General features: G+C 47.3%; 1 protein-coding gene across 1 annotated transcript; it reads left to right on the top strand.

Moving 5' to 3' along the window:
- Nucleotides 1-201: 201 nt before the first annotated feature.
- On the top strand, nucleotides 202-11,086 carry LOC111747809 (MAP7 domain-containing protein 3-like). The gene is made up of 7 exons (XM_023539469.2): nucleotides 202-410; nucleotides 1,680-1,818; nucleotides 3,070-3,217; nucleotides 7,315-7,420; nucleotides 8,601-8,790; nucleotides 9,833-10,113; nucleotides 10,722-11,086. Exons 2-7 carry the CDS (start codon nucleotides 1,709-1,711, stop codon nucleotides 10,727-10,729), a joined length of 843 nt encoding a protein of 280 aa, XP_023395237.2. The 5' UTR covers nucleotides 202-410; nucleotides 1,680-1,708; the 3' UTR covers nucleotides 10,730-11,086.
- Nucleotides 11,087-23,895: the final 12,809 nt, after the last annotated feature.

Genomic DNA, 23,895 nt, shown 5'->3' with positions numbered 1-23,895 from the left:
AATAGTGAGGTATGCCTGGTAATGTAAATGTAAAGAAAAACTTTTTTTTAACCTTTAGATTTACTTTTGTCTGTTATAAAAATTTCCAGATTATGATATTGTTATCTCATGATACCAAGACATTATATTTTATGAAATTAGCACTCCTTCATGACAAAACCACATCATACTTGCTCATTAACTATTACTTTTTCCCAGCAGGCAAATCCAACAGAATGACCCTCTGTCGCCTTTACCTATCGTATCAAGACAGTCAGCTACATCTTCTGATGTTTATAAAGTAACACCTGTTCAAGACACCCTGTGTGCACCAGATACATTAATAAGTATTACCAAAAAGAGAAAAGATGCCGTTTCTAAAGCCATTAACAAACGTCAGGCTCCGAGCCACAAAAATAGGATCAAGGAAGGTAAGTTCTTTCACCAAGAACTTTACTTTGACCACACTGAAACTCTTAAGGTAACTAGCATGGTTTGGGAATGGCCAACTTCATTTTATTCCCCAATTTAGAGAAGTTTACAGCGTGATCTTTCTTTTAGATCAAGAGAATTTCACAAAATACTGGGACACTGGAATGCATCTTCTCTGCCTGTTTGTTCTTTATAAAACTTCTTACTCCCACCCCCTTGTTGTTTTGGAAAATTCATTTTTGGAACCAATGTTAGAAGAAGTTCTGGTTGGACAAGAGGGTTGGCCTAGGTGATCCCTACTGTCCCTTCCAGCTCTGATTCTGGATGGTTCTTTGAATGGCCCTAAAGTATTTCCATCATCAGAGAGAACACATCTAGCCATTTGCACATGGGCAGGTTTCCATCCAGAGATGTAGGTAAGCTGCCACAGACAGACCATAGCATGTAGCATATCATGGTTTGCACAATATGTGGGTTCCTCGAAGCACTGTGTTGGTATTTTGCCTGTCACATATATTCTTAATACCTGAGGACATTACTTAATTTTAAACACATGAAGGCATTTTACTTTTGGAAGGAATTCCACAGTGAATCCTTTTATGATAGAAGTCATCTTTCCAAGTGTTCATTCCTGATATCTAAAAAATTTTTCCTTTTCCTACGTGGTTTGTTCAAATGAGGGAATTAGGCATGTAGACTAAGTTACTAGGCTAACAGGCCTCCAGGTGGTCACCTATTTTCCTGATAGCCGTGGTTTCTTTAGTTTCTATAGTTAACCACTTTATAATCAACCAAATACAGTAATATACTGCTCTCAGTGTTTAGCTGAACAGTAATTATTTAGTAAAAACCATGTACAAATCTCAAAACGTGTGCCGGTTGTATTTTTGTTTAGTCTAGCATTTAAGATTTTTTTTCTGATCCTTTGACTCTAGCATAAACATGTCTTCCTCTATATGCAATATGTTTCATCTTTTCACATAGGGTCAATTTATTCAACTGTCCTAAAACAGCTAGAACCAAAGTACAAGCACGTTATTCCATTTTGGAACAAGTAGTTGATAAAAAGGAACAAAATGCTACTGATGTTTTGAGGGGGGATGTTGGGTTTTGAGCACAATCTGTAGATGACTTCTTGTTTATAGAGTTTAGAGCTATGCACATACTGTTTCGCTTTTGAATGTTTATGGTTGTGTTGCACCTCTTTGTTGAACTGAGGAGGCAGCAAGTTTCCCAAACTAATTGTTTCCTATGTTTGTTTAAACTAGAGGCCAGCGTTAAAAGCATATCCAGGACTATGAGTGTCGAGGACATAGCAAAACTCCTGTCAGAAAAACGAAGTCTTGCTCAGGAATGGCAAGCCAGAGAAGGAGAAGAGGATAGAGCAAGAAAAGAAATGCAAGAGAGGTCAGCCCAAACTCATCCTTTCCATACTGTACATTGTGGCTGGCTTTGACTTTTGAACAAAGGCCCAAATTTTGAAAGTCGTAAATTTATTTTCAAGTCAAGTGTCTTATAAATTCTAAAAGACTAATTGACTTTTTCTTCCGTATGAATCAGAAATGACTTATGGCCTTCTAAACAAGTACAAAAAACTTCCCAAGCCTTTGTCAGTGGCTTAGCAGAGAGGCCACTGGTTTTCAGGTGAACGCTTAGCCCTTTTTAGGCTCCATGAATCATGTGCCAGTAAGATGTGAGATACAAATGCTGAAAGAGAACCTAGCTCTAGGCCAGGCTCTCGTCTCAGCAAGAGCAATGGAGTGATCACACAAGAGTGTTTTCATTTGCATTCACTGGTCTCAGCCCCTTGTTTTTAAAGACTTTTGTAACTTTATAATTTGCAAAACTGCAAATTATACTTAATCCTGTTTTGCTTTGCATGCTGTCCCATGACCTTTGTGACACCTGAGTTTCATCAGCCAGGCAAGTTATTGCTGGAATGCTGTCCTGTGGGCAGCAGGGCACATGGACAGGTATGGACATTCAAACTCAGTCTGAGGTTTTCTGGATCCTTGGTCTTGAGGCCCGTTTTATGTTTGGTCCTGTGATGGAAACCTCTGTCCACTGCCTGCAAGGAATAACTGCACAACTCTACTGCCTCTGTTCTTAGGTATTAAATGTTCTTTGAAATACAATCAACTACTTTCCATGTACTTTCTGCATTAAAGGAGGAGAAGGGGATATTGTGAATGGCAAAAGACTATAAATTATATTATTCATCTCACATAAATGACCTAATTAATTTCGCATTTTGAAAGCCCTGAATACCAGTCACTGGACGTTCCTCATCCAGGCACCACCAGACACTTCTCTGAATCGCCCTTCCATTCCCATGTGAGCTGGGGTGTGGCCTTTTGGAGGATCCCGTGTCTTTAAAACAGTTAAGAAGGAAGGAGACTTTGTCTCTGTCATATGTGCATGTATGATACAAAGCAGTCTACTACTTGATAGAATTCTTTTCCTACTCTCAAGGGTTAGTTTCCCGCCTTTAAAGAGGGTGAAATTGTGCAAATCCTGCATGGTAACAACAGAGAAAATATGAATCTGGTGTAAAATGTATTCTACACAAGCAATTTAACTCTAAAAATGCAGATACTACTGCAAGCTGTATATGGTGGAGACCAAGATAAATACTAACTGTTACTTAAATATTCCCAGTGTCATTTGGAAAATGAAAGTGCTGGCAAAGAAAGCAACTACAGGACTAGGCGGAGATTTCTCCGTGTTTGAAGATGACCAGCGACGAAAGGACGTGAAAACGAAGAAGGGATATCAGAACTACCAGGATCGAGGAATACCGTCTCAGGTTTGCTGGCTCTGCACTTTATCAGGGGAGAAGAACCAGTCGAGAAAGTTCAATTGAAACCCAAAGCACAAATCTCTCCCTCCAAGAAAGAAGATGAGCAGTTGCAGAGTTCCTGTCTGCATTTTGACATTAAAAACTAGTTGTTGTCGACTGAACTCAGACTCTTAGTGACCCCATGTGTGTCAGAGTAGAACTGTGCTCCATAGGGCTCTCAATGGCTGACTTTTCAGAAGCAGATCACCAGGCCTTTCTTCTGAGGCACCTCCGGGTGGGCTCAGTCCTCCGACCTTTTGGTTAGCAGCTGAGCTCACGTTAACAGTTTGCACCAGTTTTTGTTTGTTTTTACTTAATTTTTTTTTCAATATGTATTAGGTGGTGCATTGGCTTATCCAGGTCACTTTTAGAACTCCTTCAGAATAATACCTAGTACCCCTCACACAGACCTTGGCCAATTTCTTAAGTTGTTGTTAGTTGCCATCAAGTTGTCACTGACTCATGGTGACCCCGTATGTCAGAGTAGAACTGTGCTCCACAGCGCTTTCAATAGCTGATTTTTTGGAAGCAGATCCCCAGGCCTTTGTTCCAAGGCACCTCAGGGTTTACTCGACCCTCCAACCTTTCTGTTCGCAGCCAAGCAACATTAACCATTTGTAGCACCCAGGGACTCCAGATGAAAAGACTCAACGGCAACTGGTTTACCTTTTTAATTACACTCTAGCTGCCGTCTAATACCACTGCAGGCTACTCTCAGCCACTCTCAGCCACCCTTGGCAATATCCTAGAGTGAGACAGGGGCAACTTAAAGATCAGCAGCCCTTTAGTTTGTCTACATAAACAAAATAGCAGTCTGGTGACAGCAAATCCAAATTGCTCGCACAGGTTTAACATCCTGTGTCAGTTTTCCCAATTTTGCATTCTGCGGTGCCACACACGACACTCACAACTACACCTCCCACCCCATCCCCCAACAGAAAAGAATAACACGAATACCTCTAGGAGTTTCATCAAATCAACCAGTAAGAATGTCTCATCCATCCACATTCAAATCACTACGTAACTAGATCCCCAGACTGTATGAATTATTAGCATTGCCAATTTCTATTTCCAAGTTTAGTGTACCACTCATGAAAACTGGCGATATGTTACAGAAAGGATAGTAGACATTTGCATTCGATGAGGAAGTCCCTTTGAGAAGGAATTCTCCCAGTGCTTTTGATAAATGTAAGAGTTGTGGCTCCGGTTGCTATGTTACTGGCTAGCTACACAGTCACTTATTTTTAAACCTTATGGTCTGATGTTCCTCATGATCACCTTGAGCTCCTGGAGGAGAACAACGTGCCTTCTAAATCTTCAAGAAAATATTTAGCCTGGTTTCGTGCATTCTAACAAGTGCTTTGGAGACTATTAATTTATGAATGTCATGTATATGAGAACTCTGGAGCAAAAGATGCCATTGCTTTGTTACGCTGGGTAGTGTTTACTGCTGAATTCTTTAAACTAGCATTCTCTGGTGTTGCTGAAACAGAAGAAGATTAGGTGGTATTTTTGTACAAATTTCTTGGAACGGGGATGCCAAAATAAAAAGTTAGGAGGAAGCTGAGAAAGAAAAGAAGGAACGTGAAAGACTTTCATTGCAAAATTTGTAGGAAAGATTGGAGAGAAAAAAGGTACTCTATGTTTTTGGGATTTGATTTTTTGTTTGAAACAGCAATGGACACACGGTATCAGAACATGTTTTTGAAAATCAGAAATAAGTTCTGTGCAAATGCCTAGTGGTTTTCCCACTATACTCTTTCCTTATCCAAGGATCTGACCTCTCCTAAATGGAAGGCCCTCTTCTTTGATTGGCCATACCCACTGGTGGCCATTACATTGATGCCTCAGTTGACCTAATCTCTAGGAACAAAGTTCATTTGAACCAAATTACTGGAGTCGTGGTGGGGGCTGGTGGCAGTTAGAGTTTCTTCTAAACTGGACCAGAAATGGCAGCAACTGAGTGAGGAGCGGTGGCCAAAGGGCAGGCTGTTTTCAAGGCAGGGCCTCACGCCTGTCACTCACATCAGGGAGCAAGGAGGTCCAGGCTGAGGTGCTGCAGGGCCTCTCTGTCGGTACATGAATCACCCTGAGGAGGCCAGGGAGCTGCAGCTCTTTTTTCCCACCTTCAGGACAAGAAGGGGCACTGGGGAGGGAGTTCTTCTCCCTCCCTAGAACACATCCCTCCTCTGTCTCCTGTGTTTCTTCTCTTTCCCGTAAAGAAATCTCTGATAGTGTCGCATCACTGGGACGCACTTTTCATTATGACCAGTTTTCGTAACAGTCTTTTGAGGCTAAAATTAAGTTAAAAGCTCAGATTGGCATGCAGTAATATGTGCTTAGTCTTAAATAATGAATTTCCACGACTGCTAAGTTAGGAGGGAGAAGTTGTCACTGGGATTTCCATGTTATAATAACAAGTACAACTGCCGCCATTTAAGGCACTTTATAGATGAGTGTGAAACTGGAATTAGAAGATGGAGCCTGGTGTCCAAGGGCCTTTTGTTGGTTAAGTTTATGGTTTTAGACCAATCACAAATATTGGCCGCTTTTGCAAACTGGAAATAATCAACTTCTTCAGGACCGCTGTCTGGTTTTTAATCTGTGTTTTCATGTTTGGATTTTTATTTTCCTTTAAATAGAGAATAGAGGAAATTATGCAAAGAATGAGAAAGAGCGACATAAATTCTTCCAAAGTCAGTCTCCTGACCCCTACAGGCGGTGTGTAAGAATTCCTGTTGCTTCCCATTCTTGCCGACTGCCTCGTCTTTGCCAGTCTGGTGGTACTGAAATATAGTATCGTATTTGCATTTCCCCGATTATTTTACTCTCTTGCGAGAGATGCTTGTTCAGGTCTTTTGCGCATTTTGCTTTTGGATTAATTTGCCTTTTTCTGACTTGTAGTTCTTTAAATGCTCTAGATATGTTATATGTGTTGCGGATGCCTTCTTCCAGCTGATGCCTTGTCTTTCTTTTAACGTTGCCTCCTGCGGAACAGACGTTCTTAACTTTAATGTCATTGGACCTATCAATAGTTTTTGATGGCTGCTGAGGTTGAGAACTCTTCATATGTTTATTGGCCATTTGGATATCTGCTTTGGCAAAGTGCCTTTTCTCAAGTCATCTGCACATTTCTTCTTTGGTTATCTGCCTTTTTCTGATTGATTTGTAGGAGTTTTTACCTACCCTTATGAATCTTTTGGAAATGTGTATTGCAGGTATCTTCTGCCACACTGTCATTTGCCTTATAGTCTCTTACTGTCTTTTGCTGAACAGAAATTCATAATTTTAATGCACTCAAATTTATCCTTTGTTTTTCCCTGATGGTTAGTGCTCTTTGGTTCTGTTTTATATACATTTGCTTCCTCTAACTTCTTGTCTTTTAATGGATTGTATGCATTCAAGGCTTTTTTCCTCCATCTTTAGAGTCTATGCCGCAAAACTGGTATGTTGCCTGTTCACCATTCCCTGGCTATGGGCGTTCATATATTTAAGTAGCGCAAGAATCTAGAATAGAAGTGTCATTTCTGAAAGGTACTGGGAGTTACCATCTCAAAGATCGTTCAGCTCGTTGGACTGAGAAATTTTATCACAAGCAACAGCCAGGAACTTTTTAGCTATTCAGCATTTGGCCCCACCTTGGCTAAGGTAGGAGCCCTGGTGGCACGGTGGTTAAGCATTCGTCTTCTAACCTAAATGTCTGCAGTTTGAATCCACGGTGCACCTTGGGAACCCTATGGGGCAGTTCTACTCTGTCCTGTAGGATCAGTATGACTCAGAATCGACTCAAGGGCAACAGCTTTGGGTTTGGGTTTTTGGGTTGGTTTTTTAAGGTGATAGGATCCCTTGTGGGCAGAGAACGAAGGCCAACCCAAAGTAGCTGGAAGACACAGCTCGGACCATCTCTTCCTGCCCCTTGTAGATTCTTGGGGCCATTTAAAGAGCTTAGGTTTTGCCTTTGAATTGCACCCAGTCCAGCCCTTTGAATCCTCTCTTCTTTGAAATAACTCAGCCAGGATGATTGACCGTTAGGCATGATCACGGTTTTCTGTTTTTAACTGCAGGCCTCAGGAACACCTGGATACAACAGGGTGGAGGCGGATGAGACAAATGATGATGACGGAAGGACAGGATCTGATGATGAGTCATTAGATGAAATGGCCTCTTCAGGTTTGCTTGCCTTTTGAGTTCTGTTAGTCACCGTTTAGGAGCTAGCCTGCCTAGGTTCATAGCCAGGCTCCTCCACATCTAAGCTGTGTGGCTTTGGCCAAGTTACTCAACCTTTCTGTCCTCAGTTTTTCCCACCTGTAAAAGAGGAAACTAATGTTTTCCTCCTCATAGGGCAGGCATGAAATTTCAACAAGATAATCCATGCCATGCTAAAAATAGTGTCTGGCATATAGTAAACTCTCAATAAACATTAGCTGCTGCTGTTAACTATTTTCATGTTGTGCTAATAGATGTGATTAGCTAGTAGATCCTAACTAAGGAGAGCTAGTACATCCACTCAGAGCCTAGTAAGGCATGTGTGCTTGACCACAGGTAGAATTTCACTTCCACCTCATTAAGAAAAACTGAAGTGTGTCTGGGATACCCGAGTGCCTCTAAAATTTATTGTTGATTTCCTTCTGAGCAAAACCTACTGTATAGTAGCAGGAATTGGCATGTGAGAACATCATCCATCCATCTCCCTCCTGCAAGTGGGTCTGGGACTCAGAAGTCAGGCACTCAGCACTGGGTGGCGGGGATACAAAGATGAAAAGACAAGGCCCTCAGCTTCTAGGAACCATAGCCAGTGGAAAGACAGACATAAGCAAACAACTACCACAGATAATTGCATTCAAAGACATTTGGGCAAAATGCAATGAGAACATAGCAGCGGTAGGAGCACCTGGGTCTGCCTCAGGGCAGTGAGGAAAGGAAAGCTTAAGGGAGGAGGTCATGTCTGAGGTGAGACTAAAATAAGAGGCGGATTTGCCAGGTGGCTAATTCAGGAGAGGGATGAGAATCATGGTGCACTCCTGTCCTGACCCAAAGGGAAGAAGACAAGTTCCTTAAAGGTAGCCCCTTGGTGCTTTGAGGGTAGGGCAAGCAGCTATGCCACATGGTGGCCCTGTGCTTTCCTGGCCAAGGCCATGGCTGCAGAAAATGAAGCCACTCGGGGCCAGTGGGCCTGCCTCACCCTGTCTCTTACTGCCTTTAGGAAACCTCCCCCACCAGCCCCAGCCCCACCCCACACACAGACTCACTTGCTTTGGATTTGGATCCTAAGAGCAGTCAGGAGCATAGCCATCACCTGTGCATTTGTTGTTTAAACTCTGGTTTTAATCTTGTTCTTCTTTTTTTCTAGCAATTTTCAATGATATCAATATGCCCCATAAACTCAAAAACAAAATGAATACTGGCAAAATTCCAATGAAACTGACCTACCTTCATGCTAGTGGAGACCACATAATGAATGAAACCAAGTCATTTAACAGTAATGCGAAAATTCCTTTGGAAAATGCAAAAGACCCATTAACTCAGGCTAAAGGGTCAAGGTGAGTCACCCTGTGGGCTTATTACACTCAACTTCGTGGAACTGGGATTGACTGTCCTAGAATTAGACAATATTTATTGAGCTCTTAGTTTGTACCAAGCACTGTCGAGCACTTGACTTACAGAAACAAACTCTGATCCTGACAACACCTGGCTAGGGAAGGATTATTATCTCCATTTTTACATGTAGGGAAACTGAGGTGCAGAGAGACAAAGGCCTCATCTAGTGCTGCTATAGCACAAATACCAGAAGTGGGCGGCCTTAAAGAACAGACATTTATCCTCTCACAGTTCAGGAGGGTACAAGTCTGAATTCAGGGTGTAGCTGTAGGGGGACGTCCTTTGTCTATTTTATCTTCTAGTAGCCAACAGTCCTTGGAGGTCCTGGGCTTCTAAATTCAACTGCCTCCGTCATCAAAAAGCATCTGTCTTGCCTCTGGTCCACTCTGTTCTTTTTATAACTCAGGAGTGATTAGATTTAGAACCCACCCTACTTGGGTATGGCCTAATTAACATAACAAAGATGACCCTATTTCCAAAGGAGATTGCATCTGTAGGTACAGGGATTAGGATTTCAGTACATATTTTGGGGGAACATAATTCAATCCAAACACTCTTTACTGCCCTCTGATAAAAAAAAGAGAAGGGGGCAACATTTATTGAGTGATGGCCATATGTCAGGCATTTCACATTACTTTCATTCTCATTGCAACTCTTGGAGTTGAATATTTAATATCCTTGTTTTACATGTGGGAAATTGAGGGCCAAAGGTTAACTACGCCTTACTGGCCATGTCCTTGATCAACCTGAAGTGGGGACAGAGTTCTGGAGCCCTAAGTACTTCCCAAGACTCTAGAGCTTCATAGGACCTAAGTTGTATTCTGTAATCTCTAGAGTCCCTTCCAACCTTCCCAGTCTATGATTCTGAAAGTTTATTTAGTTCCAGGGTGTTTCTTAGAAATTAACTAAAGAATAAAGCTGCTTTCAGTACAAATCCTCAGTAGAGGAATAATCAATGATTCTAACCGGAACACCTCTTTCCAGACCATCTTTGAAGAAAATGGTTGGCCACACTACTAAAACCATAAACTCATATGGAGCACAGCACACACTGGGAGGGTTCAATAACCTGAGTGGCGAGCCACAGGGCTGGATGTGCGACAACACCATCGATGTAGTTGGCCAGACGGAGCCACCTCTCTCAAGTTCAGATGCCCCTCTTGACAACCAAAAGGGACATGTAAAAGATACCATAAAATTTCTGCAAAATCCTCAGATGTGTTTTGACGGGAGGAAGAAGAATAAACCTGTGTCACCTCACCCTGGTAAGGCCTCATTTCATCTTCATGGTGCCTGAAAGGTGTAACTGACCTTAAATTCTCCTTAGTTTCCTTCTGTCACAGAGCAGTCTGCAGAGTGTAACTTTGGAGGGCAGGAAGAAAACAGCGTGGGCTCCAAAGTAAAGATGTAGAAGGGTTTTCTACTAAGTCAGTTTTGAGCATGTAGATGACTTGATTCTAATTTTCTGCCCCACACTTCCTGCCACACATTAAAAGAATAGGCTCTTTCCCCCAGATGCCGGAGGTTCCACCGAGTTCCTGTCCACCAGCTGTTTGACAAGCACGCAGATCATCACTTAGGGTGGGGGGTTAGTGATGTCTTCAGAATTAGTCTCTCGCCCCATGTTTCCGAAACCAAAAGGTCTTTGTTTCTCTCTCCTTGAGAAGCTCTCTTGGAAACCGAGAGGGGCAGCTTGGGTCAGTTTGGGGACTGGGCATGCGTGTGACACTTAGAACAGTGCCACCATGTCAGCAGCTCCTGGAGGGGGCCTGCCAGTGTCCCCCAGGCCACCCTGAAGGGAGGCTGGGGCAGCAGGTGGCACCATCAGCATTTTCTTGCCTAACCTTCCTCTTGTCTCTCTTCCTTGGTTCAGAATTGTGAATGAACATCCGTGCGGCCTGGGAGATTACATCAGCTCCTTCCCAGTTCACCACCTTGACGCGCAGGGCTCGTCTTCTTTTACTTCATACAGCTACAGTGACCTGAACCTGGACAACAAAATGTCTGTATAAAACAAAATACACAAAGTCACGTTTACTTATCTCAGATGGTCTTGTTTCTGTCATCTAATTGTCTTGTCTTACAGGCAGAGAGGTGCTAAGTAAAAGAGCGGGTTTGTTTTCCTTGTAAGTATCTCCATTGTCTCTCATTTCTGGGTTTTCCTACCAATGTGGGGACTACAGCGAGTGCATATCCACGTTGTTTTTACAAACGATAACTCTCCAAGTTTCTAAAAGAATCCGCATTGAAGGAATAAGTTGCATTTAGTACATATTTTCAAATCTTAAAATAACGTTTATTCCATTTAACAATTAACAATTAATGATTCACATTTGAGCTCATAGAGAATATAATGGAGCCTGCGAGGGACTCCAGATTGCTCATGAGAGCTGTGTCAGAGTGTTGCTAGTGAAAAAATACTGCAGGTTGCAAAATACAGTAAATTGGGTTTTACCATCTTATATAGGAAACCCTGGTGGCATAGTAGTTAAGTGCTATGGCTGCTAACCAAAGGGTCGGCAGTTCAAATCCACCAGGCGCTCCTTGGAAACTCTGTGGGGCAGTTCTACTCTGTCCTATAGGGTCGCTATGAGTCGGAATCGACTCAACGGCACTCGGTTTGGTTTCTTTTTTTTTTTTTGGTATATGTGTATATATATATATATACATATATATACATCTTTCTTTTTGACTCTGACATCGTCTTCTGTGTCAGTGAGTCAAGAACGAATACCTGGGTGCCAGAAATCCCAGCTAGCGTAACCTTGGAACAGTTAGCACTTTTCATGCTCTCGTGAGTGTTTCCTTTTGAAGAACCTGTGTTCTTTCGAAGAACATTTCTCTACGAAAACTGTATTATTTTTATTATGTACTTAAAGCAGTAGCAGCTCTTGTCTTGTGGAGTGTGCTTGATTACTCTGTTTGTAATCATTTTTCTGCTTACCCTCCCCAGGCCTGTCTGTCAGTACATGCTCAGGCTTAAGATATATAACCAAAATCTGCTTGCCTTTCTCTAGCCCATGGCTGCAAGTGAGTGACCACAGCAGCGTTCGGCTTCAGTTCCTGTGGTAGACACACAGATATACACACACGTGTACACATACATGCACACACCCACAATGGGTATATGTTTCCTGAAATCACTTCAACAAATCTTGCTTAAACCATTGGCTAAAACATGACTGCAAATTAATTGTCCTAATGTTAATGAGTTTTCAGGGTTGCAAATAGTTGGAAGCAGACCAGTGGTCCTTTCTGGCCAGCAGCCTTGGCTTAGAAAAAGGTAAGTGTTCTTTCTCATTTCCTAGATCTTTGCTGTTCAGAATACTGTACCACTGTTTTAGATTTGAGCAGTGCCTTAGGTTTAGAAACGACTTTTATATCCCAGCCCTTTCCTCTGGAAGGCAGAGACAGGCATCGTAACAACTGAGTTTCTGCTGTTTGCCTGAGCACGTCACATGTTGAAACACTGTTACACCTCCGTATAAATGTGTGCTATGTGAAGTGAACTCTGCAGGTAAAACAGGTTTTCTTTAAATTACAGAGCAAAAAGCGTACTGGTGATGGTGGAAAGGTGGCACCGAGTGTTACTTTCAAGCCATGAACACATGCAGCCAGCAAGCTCGATAAATACTCATCAGTCCCTCTGATTGCCTTCTTCCTCTAGTTGGTGACTTGACAGAGGTCCACTTCTGGGACATCAGGTGCACATTTCCAAATGCTCTATTCTTCCGACAGCAATTTCCGTGCTTGTTACTCTTCCCCATCTATGCTTCTCACTTGGAGTTGAGGCCTATTATTAACGTAACTGTTTTATTATTGTGGTAAAATTCACACAACATCAAATTCACCATCTTAGCCATGTTAAAGTATACAGTTCAGTGACATTTAGTACACACACAGTGTCATGCAGCCATTACCACCATGTAGGTTCCAAACTTTTTCCTCCCCTTAAAAGAAAACCCTGTGCCCTTTAAGCAGTCACTTCCCAGTCCCTTCCCCAGCCCCGGAAGCTCAAATTTGGTACTTGCCATGGCTGAGGACAACATGTTTCCTTTTCAAAGCCTGAGTGTGCGTTCTAGGCAGTTATCGTGCTCTTTTATATATACACGTCTCTTCATGACATCACTGTTACGTGAGCTGCATAGCAGATGTTCTGATCTGCCCGTAAATGTTTAGTTTCCAATCTTGAAACATACTTTACTAGGTTTTGTTTTTCATAAGGTGAGGTCTTGGTTTCTCCCCAGTCTTTGGAACCTGGTGCTCATGAGGATGGTGGCAGCCGCTCCCCCCTTGGGCCTTCTGTATTCGGTACATTTGAACCCGCGCAAACTAGACACATCCCATTCCTCTTCAAGGTACCACCTTCCTCACCTTCATCCCAGCTAGAAACTCCCCTGCCAAGCCTGGCACCAAGTCTCATTACTTCATCTGTTGTAATTCTTGAGCCAGAATATTCCTTGGTGATAGAACCTGAAACTCGGTCAAAGCACCCTGTTTACAACTCCAAGGTGATGGACGCTGCTGACCTAGGCTTCCCTCTTCCCCACACTGGTGTCCTTTAACCTATTATGGGAACACATTTCTCACGTTTCTCTTCCTGACTGTCTGGATAGCCTTTTGGTGTTCTGTCCCCTGAGGGCCAGGTCCCTGGCCTCTCCCACTCCGAGGCTCAGAATGGAATCTGCAGATCTTGGGCACCGTGTGTAGGATAAAGCCTTTTAAAACCCCTCATCCCTAAAAGCCACAAAAATACAGTATGGAATACTGTAAAGAATACTAGAATCTGAGGACCTGCAGCCTAGCCCTAACTGCCACTAACTTGCCCAGTGACTTAAGCACGTTAGATCCCTACTCTGAGCCCTGTTCCTTATCTTTCAAAGGACATATCTAAGGGCCCTTTCAGTTCCAACATGCCACAATTCAGCACCACCATTAACACATCATAGCAAAAGCCAGAAGACCTGGAGGCATAAAACAGAGCCCACCAACCCAGTGCCGTCGAGTCGATTCCGACTCATAGCGACCCTACAGGACAGAGTAGAACTGCCCCACAGAGTTTCCAAGGAGCGCCTGGCGGATTCGAACTACTGGCCCTTTGGTTAGCAGCCGTAGCACTTAACCACTATGCCACCAGGGTTTCCTAAAGCAGAGCAGCTAGTGCCAAAGAAGCAAAAGCCTGCAGACAAATGGCCATCCCATTTTACCTTATGGAGCTCCACTCCCTGTGTCGCTTTCAGTGCCCCCGCCCCCTGCTGGCCTGCTTTGGTGAAGCAGGCCTCAGAAAGGCCTCCTTGCCTTTGGGCTCCCTTCCCACTAATCCAATTACGACTTGTCTGATTATAATTCCACTAACTCTGGTGTGATAATTGTAGTTACATTTACATGTACTATATTCCAGCTGCTTTATAGGCATCATTTTAAATCCTCACAACAACCCTGTGAAGGCTGGGGGCTCATTTTCACCTGTGAGGGCATTGAGATTTGTGGAGATGGGTACTTGTTCAAGGCTATACAACTCGAAAGGCAGAGCAAAGATTCGAATCCAAGTCTGTCAGATTCTCAAGCCAACAGCCCATACTGCTTTAGCATTGGAAATAGTATCTCATGGCTTACAGGGTGGATAATACACACCAGTGCTAGACATGAAATTGCTAACATTCACTGAATGCTTTTACTGGGTGTCAGTCACCCTGCTAAACGCTCACATTAACCTGTAATCTGCGTGTGATGCTGCAAGGTGGGAATTATAATTCTCATTTCACAACTGAGGAATCAAGCTCAGAGAGGTTAAGTAACTTGCCCAAGTTCTCATAACTAGAAAGTGGCAGAGCCAGGATTTGAACCCCAGCAGTGTGGCTCCAGAACCCACCCTGTAACCACAGGTAGACGTGTTCCTGATAATCTAATCCACTTAATTTTGATGGAGAAAATGTTTCTCTGCTTAAAATTTGACAACTAAAATTTACCCTCATGATCCTTCTGAGCCTTGTGGTTATCACTCTTACTTACACTTCCAGATTTAACAAACACAAGTGGTAGTTTCCTCATTGTGATACGTCACTGTCGTTACCCTAAAGGGGCTCACCATTGAATTGTGAGGAAACACTGATATGTTTTTGAGATGATATACTAGAGGTGTGTCCAGGGTATTGTTTGTCACTTATTAGCTGTGTGACCTTAGGCAAGCTTCTTAACCTCTCTGAACTTCAGTTTTCTCATCTGGAAAGTGGGGACGATGGTGTCAGCGTTGGTTGTGAGGATTAGGTATAATGTCTGTAAGGTGCTTGCTTCTCAAGATGCTTACTGTTAAGAGAAAGCATCAGGAGGCAAGGCAAGCTAGAGGCAGGTTCTTGAGGCGGTGGAAAGGTGGTAGGAAGCAGGCTGTTGGGAAAATAAAGGGGAAGTGGCGAAGTGGTGAGACACTGATTTTTAGGAGTGTCGAAGGCCTCACGGGAGTTCATGCAATGCAGTGATGCAGTGTGAACTTCATTGTGTGTGTGTGTTTTTTTTTCCCAGCAGAGCTCTTTAGCCCTGGTGTGGGCCAGGATTTTGCAGGCCATGTGGGATAGAAGGGCAAAGGAGTAACAGGACTGACGGGGGAAAGAATAAAGAGATAGAGCATAGGCTCCAGCGCAGGTAAGGAGGGAAATAAGGGTAGAAAGTGGTTGAGAGGAGCAATTAGAGCAGTGTCTTAGTCATCTGGTGCTGCTGTAACAGAAATACCACAAGTGGTTGGCTTTAACAAACAGAAATTTATTTTCTCACACTCAGGTAGGCTAAAAGTCCAAATTCAGGGCATAAGCTCCAGAAGACTTTCTCTCTCTGTCACCCTTCTCATCAATCTTCCCCTGGACTAGGAGCTTCTCCAAGGAAGGACTCCAGGTCCAAAGGACATGCTTCTGCTTTCTTGGTGGTATGAGGTGCCCCCCAACTCTGCTTGCTTCCCTTTCCTCTTATCTGTTGAGAGATAAAAGGTGGTGCAGGCCACACCCCAGGGAAACTCCCTTTACATCGAATCAAGGATGTGACCTGGGTAAGGGTGTTACAATCCCACCCTAGTCCTCTTGAACATAAAATTCTAATCACAAAATGGGGGACAAGCCCACATTACTGGGAATCGTGGCCTAACCAAGTTGATACACACATTTTTGGGGGTACATAACCCAATCCATGACAAGCGGTCAGTGTGCTGGAGGCTGAAGAACTAGTGCAGCCAGAAATAATGAGAGGGAGCACAGGAAGGAAAGGGTGTGTGGTTGGTGGAGGGATAAATCTGGCCGCTGAAACGGTCCAGGGCTCCGCCAAAGTGGAGCAAGCAGAGATGTGGCCAAGGAATCAGCCACTGGATGTGTCCTCCACGTGAACTTGGGAAGAAGAGCAAAAGCCAGGTGGCAAAGTCCTCAGCGAAGAGGGGTGCCCCCCTCTCCATCCCAGGCTTGTTTCTCCGGGGCTCCTTTCCTTCCTTGCAGTCTCGATTATGAGGGGGAAGAGACGTCAGCATATCAGCAGTGTTAGAGGCTTGGCCGCTTCCTTGATTCAAGGGACAGAGCAGTACCCTTGGGCCCAGACGGGAGGGTTGCTGCCTCCTAGGTTCAAGGGGCAGGCCATCTCCTAGGCTTCAGCAGACAGGGCCACTGCCTACTCTTTCCAGAGGGTGGGGACGTTTCCTAGGTTCCAAGGTGGGGACACCGTCTCCTCAGCTCAAGAAGACGGACTATCTCCTCGGCACCAGAGGGCAGAGCTACCACCGAGTCCACTCAAAAGGAACAGTAGCCTTCTAGATAGAAGGGGCGGGGCCATCTCCTGGGTCCCAGGGCGTGGGGCCACTGCCTAGGCCAATCAAGAGTCGCAGCAACCTCCTTGGCTCAAGGTGCCGCACCTTCTGGAGTCCAGAGGGAGAGGCCACCCTCTCCTCAGTTCAAAGGGCGTAGCTATTTCTGGGTTTCAGGGGGCAAGGCCACCACCTACTCCACTCAAAGGGGACAGCAGTCTCCTAGGTTAAAAGAGTAGGGCCACAGCCACCAGGGTTCTAGGGTGTGGAGCCACCATCCCCTATATCAAGAAGAGGGCTATTCCCTGGGTTCCAGGGAACAGAGCCAATGTCTCAATTCAAGAGGTAGGGCTATTCCTCGGGTTCAAGTGACAGGGCTACTGCCTACTTCACTCAAAGGGAACAGCAGTCACATAGATTCAAGAGGCAGGGTCACCACCACCATAGTACTAGGGGGCGAGGACACCATCTCCTGAGTTCAAGGGGCAGGGCTATTCCTTTCCGGAGGCATGGCCACAGCCACCTGGGTTCCAGGGGGTGGAGCCACCAACTCCAGTTCAAGGGGAGAGGTTAGTCCCTCAGTTACAGGGGCAGGGCCACAGCCACTTGAGTTCCAGGAGGTGAGGCCACCATCTTCTCAGTTCAAGGGGCAGGAGTATTCCTCTTCCAGGGGGCATGGCCACAGCCACCTGGGCTCCAGGGGGCGGAGCCACCGTCTCAGTTCCAGGGGAGAGGCTAGTCCCTGGGTTTCAGGGGCAGGGCCACAGCCTTCTGTGTTCGAGAGGGTGAGGCCACCATCTCCTCAGTTCAAGGGGCAGGGCTATTCCTTTCAGGGGTCATGGCTACAGCCACCTGTGTTCCGGGGGGGTAGCTCCCGTCTCTTCAGTTCAAGGGGAGGGTCTAGTTCCTGGGTTTCAGGGGTGGAGACACAGCCACTTGAGTTCCAGGGTGTGAGGCCACCATCTTCTCAGTTCCAGGGGCGGGGCTACTCCTGTCAGGGGGCGTGGCCACAACCGCCTGAGTTCCAGGGGACTGAGCCACCATCCCCTCAGTTCAAGGGGAGGGGCTAGTCTCTGGGTTTCAGGGACGGGGCCACAGCCTCTTGAGTATCAGGGGGTGGGGCCACCATCTCCTCAGCTCAAGGGCCCGGGCTAGTCCCCTTTCAGGGGGCGTGGCCACAGCCACCCGTGTTCCAGGGGGTGCAACCAGCATCTGCTCAGTTCAAGGGGAGGGGCTAGTCCCTTGGTTTCAGGGGCGTGGCCACAGCTACTTGAGTTCCATGGATGAGGCCACCATCTCTCCAGTTGAATGGGAGGGGCTATTCTTTCAGGAGGCGTGATGACAGCTACCTGGTTTCCAGGGGGCATAGGCACAGTCTCAGCTCAAAGGGAGGGGCTAGTCCCTTGGTTTCAAGGGCGGGGCCACAACACTTTAGTTCCAGGTGTTGAGGCCACCATCGCCTCAGCTCAAGGGGCGGGGCTATTCCTCTTTAGGGGGTGGCCACAGTCACTTGGGTTCCAGGGGATGGAGCCACCATCTCTAGTTCAAGGGCAGGGGCGTGGCCGCAGCCACCCATGTTCCAGGGGGTGGAGCCACCATCTCCTCAATTCAAGGGGAGGGGCTAATCCTCAGGTTTCAGGGGCAGGGCCACAGCCACTTGGGTCCAAGGGGATGAGGCACCATCGCCTCAGTTCAAGGGGCGCGGCTATTTTAAGGGGGCGTGGCCAAAGCCACCTGGGCTCCAGGGGGTGGAGCCACCATCTCAGTTCAAGGGGAGAGGCTAGTCCCTCGGTTTTAGGGGTGGGACCACAGCCACTTGAGTTCGAGGGGGTGACGCCACCATATCCTCAGTTCAAGGGGCAGGTCTATTCCTTTCAGGGGTCATGGCCACAGCCACCTGGGTTCCAGGGGACGCAGCCACTGTCACTTCATTTCAAGGGGAGGGGCTAGTCCCTTGATTTCAGGGGCAGAGCCACAGCCCAAGTTCCAAGGAGTGATGCCACCCTCTCCTCAGTTCAAAGGGCGTAGCTATTTCTGAGTTTCAGGGGGCAAGGCCACCACCTACTCCACTCAAAGGGGACAGCAGTCTCCTAGGTTAAAAGAGTAGGGCCACAGCCACCAGGGTTCTAAGGGGTGGAGCCACCATCCCCTAGATCAAGAGGAGGGCTATTCCCTGGGTTCCAGGGAACAGAGCCAATGTCTCAATTCAAGAGGTAGGGCTATTCCTCGGGTTCAAGTGACAGGGCTACTGCCTACTTCACTCAAAGGGAACAGCAGTCACGTGGGTTCAAGAGGCAGGGCCACCACTACCATAGTACTAGGGGGCGAGGACACCATCTCCTGAGTTCAAGGGTCAGGGCTATTCCTTTCCGGAGGCATGGCCACAGCCACCTGAGTTCCAGGGGGGCGTAACCACCGTCTCTTCAGTTCAAGGAGAGGGTCTAGTCCTTGGGTTTCATGGGTGGAGGCACAGCCACTTGAGTTCCAGGTGGTGAGGCCACCATCTCCTCAGTTCAAGGGGTGGGGCTATTCCAGGGGGCGTGGCCACAACCGCCTGAGTTCCAGGGGCTGGAGCCACCGTCGCCTGGGTCCAAGGGGAGGGGCTAGTCTCTCTGTTTCAGGGGCAGGGCCACAGCCATTTGAGTTCCAGGGGGTAAGGCCACCATCTCTTCAGTTCAAGAGTCAGAGCTATTCCTTTCCGGGAGCATGGGCACAGCCACCTGAGTTCCGGGGGCTGGAGCCACCGTCGCCTTGGTTCAAGGGGAGGAGCTAGTCCCTCAGTTTCTGGGGTGGGGCCACAACAGCAGGCGTTCCAGGGGGTGAGGCTACCATCACCTCGGCTCAAGGGGTGGGGCCGTTCCTCTTCCAGGGGGCATGGCCACAGTCACCAGGGTTCCAGGGGATGGAGCCACCATCTCCTCAGTTCGAGGTGAGGGACTAGTCCTTTGGTTTCATGGGTGGGGCCACAGCCACTTGAGTTCCCTGGGATGAGGCCACAGTTTCCTCAGTTGAAGGGAAAGGGCTATTCTTTCAGGGGGCGTGGACACAGCCACCTGCTTTCCAGGGAGTGGAGCCACCATCTCCTCAGTTCAAGGGGAGGGGCTAGTTCCTCGGTTTTAGGGGCGGGGCCACAGACGCTTTAGTATAAGGAGGTAAGGACACCATCTCCTCAGCTCAGGGGCGGGGCTATTCCTCTTCAAGGGGCGTGGCCACAGCCCCCTAGGTTCCAGGGGACAGTGCCACCGTCTCTTTGGTTCAAGGGAAGAGGCTACTTCCTCAGTTTCAGGGGCGGGTCCACAACATGAGTTCCAGGGGGTGAGGCCAGCATCTCCTCAGCTCAAGGCGCGGGGCTATTCCTCCTCCAGGGAGCGTATCCACAGCCACCTGGATTCCTGGGGGCTGAGCTCCTGTCTCCTCAGTTCAAGGGGAGGGGCTAGTCCCTTTGTTTTAGGGGCGGGGCCACAGCCGCTTGAGTCCCAGTGGGCGGAGCAATTGTGTCAGTTATTACCTAGTTTCAGGGGGCAGGACTACTGTCTACTCCACTCAAAGGGAAGAGCAGTCTCCTAAATTCTAGGAGAGGGGGCCGCCATCACCTCAGTTCAAGGGGCGGGGCCATAGCCTCCTGGGTTCCAGGGGTCAGAGCCACTGTCTCCTAATTTCAAGGGGAGGGGCTATCTCCTCAGTTTCAGGGGCGGTGCCACCACCTACTTCACTTAAAGGGAACAGCAGTCTACTAGGATGAAGGGGTGGGGCAACCCCTGCCATGGTTCTAGGGGTTGGGGCCACTACCTTCGTTCAAGTGTAGGGGCTATTCCATCAGTTCCAACGGGCGGAGCCACTGTCTCCTCAGTTCAAAGGGTGGGGCTATTTCTCCGTTTCAGGGGATAGGACCATTGCCTACTTCACTCAAAGGGAACAGCAGTCACGCAGGCACAAGTGGTGGAGCCACCACCACCATGGTTCTAGGGGGCGAGGCCACCATCTCCTTCTTCAAGCAGTGGGGCTATTAGTTTCAGGGGTCGGGGCCACTGCCTACTCCACTCAAAAGGAGCAGGCTTCAAAATTCTAGGAGGTGAGGCCACCTTTGCCTCAGTTCAAGGGGTGGGCCTGTTCCTCGGTTTCAGGGGGCGGGGCCACAGCCACCTGGGTTTCAAGGAGCAGAGCCACTGTCTCCTCAGTTCAAGGGGAGGGGCTATGCCTTGTTTTCATGGGCAGGGCCACAGCCACCTTGGTTCCAGAGGACAAGGCTATGTATGGCCTTCCTGGTTTGAGGGGTGGTGGGGAGTGCCTTCTCGATTCCAGGGGGAGGAGTCGTCATCTCCTCAGTTCAAGGGACAGGGCTACCTCCTCGGTTCAAGGAGCAGGGGCACCACTTCCTCAGTTCAAGGAGTGGGGAGTCCACCTCTTCAGTTTCAGGGTTTGGGGCCACCATCTCCTCCATTTCAGGGAGCAGGGCCACTGCTTCCTCTGTTCCACAGGGAGGGGCCATCACCTACTCTTTTGGTTCAAGTGGCAGGACTACCAGCTCCTCAATTCCAGGGAATGAGGCTGTCGAAGCTCTGGGCTGCTAACCTAAAGGTCAGAGGTTCGAACCCACCAGTGATTCCACAGGAGAAAAGACCTGGCAATCTGCTCCATAAAGATTACAGCCTAGAAAACCCTATGGGGCAGTGCTCCTCTGTCACGTGGTGGTCACTATGAGTCCAAATCTACTCAGCAGCATACAACAGCTACCACCACCTCAGGTTTCTCTTCAGGTTCCAGGGGTGGGGCCACCATTTCCTCATTTCACGGAGTCAGACCACTCTCCTGGGGTCTATGGGCAGGACCACCTCCTGGTTCAAGGGGTGAGGCCATCTCTTCAGCACGGGAAGGCAGAGGGAGCAAGGCTGCAACCTTCCAGGTTCAAGGGGTGGGGCCACTGCCTTCTGGTTTTAGCTGGAGGGGGCGGACCACAGGGCTCCTTAAATCAAGGGGCCAGGCTGTCTCAGGTTCAGGCTTGAACCACCTAAGCGGTTCAAGTGGCACAGCTGACTCTTAGGTTAAAGGGAGGAAGACATTGCTTCCTAGGTTCAAGGGGTGGGGACACTGCATCTTCGGGTTGTGGGGGGCCTACCCGTTCAATTCCAGAGGGTGGGGCCACTGCCTTCTCTGTTTTAGAGAGGCGCAGGCAAGGCCTCCTTGGGACTAGGGGGTGGGCCACTGTCTCTTCAGCTCAAAGGGTGGGCCCACAGCCTCCTGGCTTCCAGAGGGCGGGGCCCCCAACTACTCAATTCGAAGGGCGGGGCCACCACCTCCTCAGTTCCACAGGACAGGGTGACAGTTTTCTGAATTCAAGGGTCAGGACTGCTGCCCAGGACAGAGGGCGTGGGGCCACAGGGCTCCTTAAATCAAGGGGTCAGGCTTGATTTCTCCAGTGGCCTGGGAGGATGGGTCCCCTGCTCAGGGTCCAGAGGATGGGAGGGCAGAGGGTTATTTTCAAGCTTTAAAATCTAATGAAATTTGCTCTGCCGTGTTTCGGATGTGCTTGGGGTCCGTGACACTTTTTTCCCTCCCATATTTCTCTGTTTGAATGGGAATGTCCATCCTATACACCTTCCATCACTGTATTTTGGAAGCAGGTAACTTGTATTCTAGGTTTCACAGGTTTACAGATGGAGAGGAATTTTGTCCCTGTATGGACCATATTCAGAGTCTTATCCATACCTGGTTTAGATGATTTAGATGAGATTTTGAACTTAGAGTTGATGCTGGAATGGGTTAAGCCTTTTGAGGGTGCTGGGATGGGGTGAATTATTTTGCACACGGGAAGACCATGGATTTTGGGAGGACAGAGGGCAGATTGTTACGGATTAAATTGTCCCTCCAGAAAGATATGCTGAAGCCTTAGTCCCTGTACCTGAACATGACCTTATTTGGAAATGAGTCTTTACAGATGTGGTCAAGATGACCTCATACTGGTATAGGGTGGGTCCTAATGCTACGTTGCTATTGTTGTTAGTTGCCCTTGGATCAACTCCAACTCGTGGCAACCCCATGTGTGCAGAATGGAACCGCTCATAGGTTTTCAAGGCTGTGACCTTTCGGAAGCAGATCAGCAGGCCTGTCTTCTGAGGTGCCTCTGGGCGGGTTCAAACCACCAACCTTACCGCTAGTAGTTGAGTGCTTAACTGTTTGCAACCCCCCCCCCAAAAAAGACTGTTGCTGTCAATTCTCACAGCAACCTTATAAACCCTATAAAAAGAGAAGATGCACAGCAGCTGCAAGCCGAAGAATGCCTGGAGCTACCAAAAGCTAGAAGAGAGGCATGGACCAGATTCTTCCTCAGCGCCTCAGAAGGAATCACCAGGGCCCACACCCTATCTCGGGTTCCCAGCCTCTAGAACCAAAATAATGAATTCCTGCTCTTAAAAGCGGCCTAGTTTATGGTGTTTTGTTATGGCAGCCCTAAGATGGTAGATGTTAGTCCCAAAGGACTGCCCTTTGCTTTTATCATCTTTGACATGAGGTTCATCAAAGACTAACACCTTAGGGGCCCTATGGCTTGTAGACCCTTCCATCACGGGGACGAGAGTGCAATCAGACATGCTTCACTGGGCCTCTTATGCCATCCTGAAATGACGTGTGTGGGTAGGTCATATGTCCGAGAGCATGAACCTCAGAGGTGAATTACACTGGCGTTTTTTTTTAGTAGTGAGGCTCTAAAAGCAGCAACTGGGGAGCTGGAATGAGGGCAACCTCTTCCTCCTCTGCCCTAGCTGAAGTACATGGGCCAAAATGTGCAGCCTCTCAAATAAGCAACATCCACAAGCAAGGGCAAGGTTGTCATGAACACCGAACAGTAGAGGGCGCAGTAGCTGAGGACATAGTGGTGCTTAGCAGGGCTCCGGAGGGCACAGGAAAAACGCTGCTGGAGAGGAGCAATGAGGAAGCCCTGAACAAAACCGGCTGTTATTTTCAATTTTCAAATGACATCCTTTATCTGGGATTCCCTTCCCAAACCCCATGATCCCGGCTACATAAAATTAATCCATCATTTTTAAGGGATGTGAAAACCTGGGAGTGCGATTTAGGATCAAAAGTGGTTTTTTACTGGCTGGAAGTGGTGTTGGACGTTTGTTTGATTTGGTTTCTAATTCCTTTGTTCCACGCAACTGCACTGAACCGAGTATATCCTTGGAGTAAAGAAAGGCATCATTCGGGTTTCTGGATCAGGCGTGTCGCTGTAGAGTGATTCCACTGGGCAGAATGAAATAAAAGGCAGGAGGCAAGC

Source organism: Loxodonta africana, chromosome X (assembly GCF_030014295.1).
Source record: "Loxodonta africana isolate mLoxAfr1 chromosome X, mLoxAfr1.hap2, whole genome shotgun sequence".
Taxonomy (NCBI): Eukaryota; Metazoa; Chordata; class Mammalia; order Proboscidea; family Elephantidae; genus Loxodonta; species Loxodonta africana.
This window is presented reverse-complemented; position numbering and strand designations above follow the sequence as displayed.

Coding starts and splice junctions, on each gene's coding strand:
- LOC111747809 (XM_023539469.2), top strand. CDS start 1,709: ATGAGTGTCGAGGACATAGCAAAACTCCTGTCAGAAAAACGAAGTCTT. Junction 7,421..8,600: donor AGATGAAATGGCCTCTTCAG/GTTTGCTTGCCT, acceptor CTTTTTTTCTAG/CAATTTTCAATGATATCAAT. Junction 8,791..9,832: donor ACTCAGGCTAAAGGGTCAAG/GTGAGTCACCCT, acceptor ACCTCTTTCCAG/ACCATCTTTGAAGAAAATGG.